This window comes from Sinocyclocheilus grahami, unplaced genomic scaffold, assembly GCF_001515645.1.
Source record: "Sinocyclocheilus grahami isolate Dianchi unplaced genomic scaffold, SAMN03320097.WGS_v1.1 scaffold139.1, whole genome shotgun sequence".
Classification (NCBI taxonomy): domain Eukaryota; kingdom Metazoa; phylum Chordata; class Actinopteri; order Cypriniformes; family Cyprinidae; genus Sinocyclocheilus; species Sinocyclocheilus grahami.
The window spans coordinates 1094058-1100736 of record NW_015505318.1 but is presented as its reverse complement, the minus strand read 5'-3'; the positions used below and the strand labels follow the sequence as shown (position 1 = coordinate 1100736).

General features: G+C 36.1%; 1 protein-coding gene across 2 annotated transcripts in view; it reads left to right on the top strand.

The window, feature by feature from the left end:
* The window catches only part of LOC107591282 (vesicle-trafficking protein SEC22c-like), an 8425-nt gene extending 3687 nt beyond the window's left edge, over positions 1-4738 (top strand). The window contains exons 2-6 of one of the 2 annotated variants that reach the window (XM_016280396.1): positions 2782-2945; positions 3096-3275; positions 3360-3478; positions 4162-4227; positions 4358-4738. In XM_016280396.1, the coding sequence (XP_016135882.1) occupies positions 2782-2945; positions 3096-3275; positions 3360-3478; positions 4162-4227; positions 4358-4558 (730 nt within the window). In that variant the 3' untranslated portion in view covers positions 4559-4738. Of the gene's footprint in view, positions 1-2781; positions 2964-3095; positions 3276-3359; positions 3479-4161; positions 4228-4357 lie in introns of both variants that reach the window. The other variant, XM_016280395.1, reaches the window with a different exon arrangement.
* Positions 4739-6679: the final 1941 nt, after the last annotated feature.

Genomic DNA, 6679 nt, shown 5'->3' with positions numbered 1-6679 from the left:
GTTTAGTCCTAGAAAGCTATTATTATCAGAACACGTGAGCATAACATGCGGTTTGCAGATCAATGAATGAGAGGGCAGCGTTACCAGAGTTGCCCATATACCACACCATGTTACAACACAGTAGGGCTATTGCAGACAGAAACAATACTGTACTACATCGATGTTTCCTGTCGGCTCAATTTTTGAGTGGACTTTGCTGTTCTGATGAGCATGAACGTTATACGAGTGGAGCGACTGAGCGGAGCGCACACGCATACAGTGCATAAGTGGGATAATATGCAGAGCGTCACACCACAGGAAAGTGAAACCTGAGCGGTGAACAAATTTTCGGCAGCCGAAATTTCAGTGCATCTCTAATTATTGGCGACATCAGAAATGGATATTATATAATAGATGCTTTTTTGAACATTTTAGCAATTTAAAAATATTAAAGGGGTCCTATTATGCTCTTTTACAAAGTCTTGATTTTGTTTTGGGGGTGTACTAGAACATGCTCTCATGCTTGGTGGTTCGAAAAACGCATTATTTTTCACATAATTAACATTATTACAATACCTTTCTCCCCAGTCTGGCACAAACGGCTCGATTAGTTCTGGCTTTGATGAAGGTCCGCCTTCCGAAAAACAAAATGTGTTGTGATTGGTTAGCTTTCCCAGTGCGTTGCACTAACTCTGCAACAGCTCTTCTTCGTCGTCTCGTCTCATGCACTCACTCAACCTAGCGTTCTAACCACGGCCTCGCCCCTCCCCACCCCCCAACCATTCGAATTTCTGTAGGCAGGAATTCTTTGTAATGATATTCCAATGAGCCACTTTGTGATATCACAAAGCCCGGAAACTAAACGCGGTAGTCCAAATGAGCCGTCTGCTGTAGTTCTTGAAAATGGATTTTTAAAAAACGAAATATCTCCCTTTGGAGTGGACTTTGAGATTTGTAACTTTCTAGATCTTTTTTATGCCCAAACATACACACTGCACACGGACTAAAATTAAAAAAGTGAAAAGGCATAATAGGACCCCTTTAAAAAATTCTTTTTTACACAGCACCCCAGTTGGGAAACGCTGTTCTATAGTATTGCATGAAAAATGCAAAACCTTATGGAACTTTTATTTTTATGATTGTATTTATGATTTTCTTTTTAAAAAGTCAAGTTTTTAATTAATTTTATTACATTTTGTATTAATTTGTTTACTTTTTAAAGAGTAAGAATTAACTAACAGTGATCAATACTTTTGTTACAGTATTTATTAATCTTTGGTTAATGTTTGATAATAAAAATACAACCATCCACTGTTCATTTTAGCCCAGGTCAGTTAAATAATATTTACAGATATAACCTTTGACAACTTTTGAAATCATGAGATGCATGAGAATAAAATGAAGTCTTGCCATATCAGAATGATACAAGAACGATAAGAATGTCCCTGGTCTTGTTTACTTGCGTTCCAGAGTCCAAGATAAGCCAAGGAAATTGGTGGCTGCCCTGTGAAATCATTTGTTAACTAATTGGTCTCTCTGTGTTGCAGCTTCCTCTCATCCGAGGGTGTGTCCTACATGACCGTATGTGCATGTGAACAAATTTTCGGCAGCCGAAATTTCAGTGCATCTCTAATTATTGGCGACATCAGAAATGGATATTATATAATAGATGCTTTTTTGAACATTTTAGCAATTTAAAAATATTAAAGGGGTCCTATTATGCTCTTTTACAAAGTCTTGATTTTGTTTTGGGGGTGTACTAGAACATGCTCTCATGCTTGGTGGTTCGAAAAACGCATTATTTTTCACATAATTAACATTATTACAATACCTTTCTCCCCAGTCTGGCACAAACGGCTCGATTAGTTCTGGCTTTGATGAAGGTCCGCCTTCCGAAAAACAAAATGTGTTGTGATTGGTTAGCTTTCCCAGTGCGTTGCACTAACTCTGCAACAGCTCTTCTTCGTCGTCTCGTCTCATGCACTCACTCAACCTAGCGTTCTAACCACGGCCTCGCCCCTCCCCACCCCCCAACCATTCGAATTTCTGTAGGCAGGAATTCTTTGTAATGATATTCCAATGAGCCACTTTGTGATATCACAAAGCCCGGAAACTAAACGCGGTAGTCCAAATGAGCCGTCTGCTGTAGTTCTTGAAAATGGATTTTTAAAAAACGAAATATCTCCCTTTGGAGTGGACTTTGAGATTTGTAACTTTCTAGATCTTTTTTATGCCCAAACATACACACTGCACACGGACTAAAATTAAAAAAGTGAAAAGGCATAATAGGACCCCTTTAAAAAATTCTTTTTTACACAGCACCCCAGTTGGGAAACGCTGTTCTATAGTATTGCATGAAAAATGCAAAACCTTATGGAACTTTTATTTTTATGATTGTATTTATGATTTTCTTTTTAAAAAGTCAAGTTTTTAATTAATTTTATTACATTTTGTATTAATTTGTTTACTTTTTAAAGAGTAAGAATTAACTAACAGTGATCAATACTTTTGTTACAGTATTTATTAATCTTTGGTTAATGTTTGATAATAAAAATACAACCATCCACTGTTCATTTTAGCCCAGGTCAGTTAAATAATATTTACAGATATAACCTTTGACAACTTTTGAAATCATGAGATGCATGAGAATAAAATGAAGTCTTGCCATATCAGAATGATACAAGAACGATAAGAATGTCCCTGGTCTTGTTTACTTGCGTTCCAGAGTCCAAGATAAGCCAAGGAAATTGGTGGCTGCCCTGTGAAATAATTTGTTAACTAATTGGTCTCTCTGTGTTGCAGCTTCCTCTCATCCGAGGGTGTGTCCTACATGACCGTATGTGCATGCAGTCTCCCTGCTGCCTCGGCCTTCTGCTTCTTGGAAGACTTGCGCTGGGAATTCACAGCATGCTTTGACAACTCTGCAGTGGCCCTGGCAAGCAGGCCGTACCCATTTCTGGAGTTTGGTAGGATGACAGATAGAAGTAATTGGATTAAACATTAGATGAGTTATTAAAACTGTATGTCATGTCATTTATACTGTACTTAATCCATGAACAGGCAAAGTCGTTGAACTAATAAGCTGATCATGAGTTTGTCTGATGGTTTTATTTCAGATAGTGCCATTCAAAAACTTCAGCAGCATTATAACCAGAAAGGGGGTCCATCTCTGGAGGTCACCCTGGCCGAGGTTTGGGAAGACCTCAGGACCAGCCCCCCTCAGTTTCTCACCATGGAGGATGTGGCGCTCACCAATGGAGCAGCCAATGGGCATGTAGAACAAACAGCAGCATCAGGTGTGCTCTAGTAAAGAATACAGTTAATTCATAAGGGCTGCATCTTAAGTTGGACATATATTTTGATCCTTGTTGATTTTGAAGGTCAAAGTCAGAGATTGGAACCAGTCTCAGCACCAGGGATCCTCTCACTGATTCTTAACATCATGTGTGCTGCCCTCAACCTTATACGTGGTGTCCATCTCATTGAATACACCTTCCAGGTATCACAAGATGTTAATTTGGGACAGCATGATCTTGATTAGGGATGTTATGGGTGATAAATGATTAATGGCCAAAATTTAAATTCTATACTATTTTGTGTAATTAAATAAAACTTAAATACACCCCCCCACCCCTCCCTCTGTGCTGGTGGAACGAGGGTCGGCAGGAGGGCAAAAGGAAAAACAAAATGCCTTTGTATTTGGATGGATAAAAAACCAACACCCCCCCCCCCCCCCCCCCCCCCAAAAAAAAGCTTTTTAAATACCGCAAATAAATGAAGTCATCAAAACATTATAATGTACATTATGAAAAATTTAGCTAAAGATTACATTTAATAGTCGTTAACATATTGCTGTTTTTTAAAGACCAGTTAAATTAAATATCCAGTATTTGCCAATACTAAACATATATTTTATCAGCTGATGCTCAGTATGGTACAGAGTCAGGCAGACATACCATAAAGATATTTGTATATTTCTCTGAATATGCAAATATAATTTTTTTTAATTGATAATTTATTGTACTCATTTTTTCTTTATTATTTAATATGATTTTTTATTTTAATTTATGATATGACCATTTTTACAGGATGATTATGATGATTTGTGGAATGTGGTGTAATTTGATTATAATTAAGTAGGTGATTAAATGTCTTAAGTATAATATGACACTTTTTTTACAGGATGATTATGATGGTTTGTGGAATGTGGTGGCATTTCTTTTGGCATTTCTGTGCTGTGTTTGCCAGGTAAATTGTATTACTACTCTGTATGTGGCATCAACAATAATGCACTTGCAATATTTAATGTTTTCATTTATAGCACCATCAAATACAGTACACCGTTTAAACTCAGATCTTTATCTCTTTTCCTTTACAGTGCCATCTGTACTTGTTCCATACCTGCCAGAAGAAGCTGAAATCCTTTACTCTCCTGACTATCATCATCTTATGCAATGCTTTTCTCTTTGGTCTGAGGAACATCTGGCAGCTGGCCTTCCACATGTCTGTGGCCTGCCTCTCCATGCTGCTCACCCTCCACCGCAAACTGCTGGACAGAAACATGGACTGTGGAGTATGAAGACTTCAGCTGGCAACAGTAGGGTGAGAGACCAAAAAATGGACGAGACTTGGACGTGATGGCTCACGAAAACTGAGATTGGTTTTTGCTTTTGCTTTGATCTAATGTTATGATCAAGTGATTATTTTATCTCACATGCATAGTGAGTGCAATGGTTTTTCTACAGGGGTCTTCAATTCCATTGATGCATATCAGAAATCAAGTTTTTAATGACATATTGTGAATGTAATATGGAGAAATTGATCAACAGACATGAGGTAAGCATTTTGTTGGTTTAAAAGTTAATTTTAAGTTTATTTTATTTTATTTATTTGCTGCAAAATAAGAATACTTGTTGTCTAAGCTAATTTAAAACGGTAGTCTTTGTTTACTTTTCTGTATGAAGGGTTTTTGTGTCTGTTTAATTGTTATAAAGCTATAAATGCACATATGTTCCATGTAAATGACTGAAGTGGGTAGAAATGGTATTACCTTCAGGTGATTCATGGTCATGTTTCAATAACAGACATTTTAGGTTATGAGGGAGATTTAGTCAGTAACTATTTCAGTTCTTTTGAACATGATCTTTTGGTTTTATTTTGGGCAAATGTTAGTTAGTTAGTAATGGGCTACTCCACAATGCCTTATTTTTTTTTGTTTATATTAGTACTATAATTTGTATACAAAGCACATTCAGGTCTTTTAACTAGTCTTATGCCATTTTTTTCCACACGAGATAATTTTGTCTAGCCTATCTTTCCATGGTACTCATCCCAAAGACTATAAATCAGAAATAATTTCAACAAATTATCATAATACAACATTAATGATGATTTACACAGCTTGGTTTACATATTAATGTAATTTATTTGCTCTATTATTCTTCATGAAATAGACAAAAACCACTAGACATTGTGTTTGTTTATTTTGCAGCAGACAGTATTATAATCTAATAAATTTGAGTAAATTTAAGATTAAGTTCAGTTTGTTTGTTAATCTTTCATCAGTTCAATGTTTAAAATAATAAGGAAGCATTGTCATGTTATACTGACACATTTTATTTCGTTATACTTATGCTGCATTTTTTTTGCAAATGTCATGCACTTCAAGCAGTCAGCATGGAAAAATCAATTTAAGTTCATCTGAAATAGTTTTTAGGCAAGTAATAAGCATAGATATAAATGTGAACTATAGCGTAATTCCTGAATTTTTACAAGGAAGCTGTGCTTCTAAATGGTTGGTGCAGAGTTGGCAAAAATGTCATTTTGCTGTGTTGTAGCAGCAGCTTGCATGTAAAGTTTTTGTCTAGGATATCATTTAGTGCTGTGGTAAAGCTACAGTATGTTCATGACAAATCCTTATTACATGATAAGATTACAGATATAGTTCAACAGAGGAGTGAGAATGTATGTATTATCATCTTAAAGCATTTAAAATGGCAGCCAATGTGCAGTAAATTGAATACTAATTGTAATAATAGTAATGTAAGGGCTCTGTTTCTATTGACTGATTTCTAGGCTTTCTTCACAGGATAGCTTGACAAAATAAAGCAACATGGATTGATGGTTATTTTGTATTTCTTCCATTTGCGAATATTCACACCAACAGTTGTCTCCTTCTCAAAAAGCTTCTTGCTGCTGGTCTTGTAGCCCATTCCAGCCTTGTGCAGGTCTACAATCTTGTCTCTGACGTCCTTTGACAGCTCTTTGGTCTTGCCCATGGTGGTGGGAGAGGTTTGAATGGAAGATACACATTCTATGGACTGGTTTCTTTTATAGTCGTAACAAGATTACATTAGGAGTAATTTCTTAAAGTGACAGGACTAATCTGTATTCCACTTGGGCACGTAACCAATCTGTGGGAGCCAGAATTCTTGCTGGTTGGTAGGGGATCAAATACTTATTTCACTCACTGAAATGCAAATCAATTTATAACCTTTATATAATGTGTTTTTTCTGGATTTTTTAAAATATTCTGTCTCTATCCGTTAAAATAAACCTACCATAAAAAGGATAGACCCTTAATTTTTTTGTAAGTGGTCAAACTTACAAAATCAGCAGGGGATCAAATAATTATTTTCCCCACTGTACATCAACCTACATTTGATTCAGATGATGCATGCATTTAAAAGTTTTTTAATCA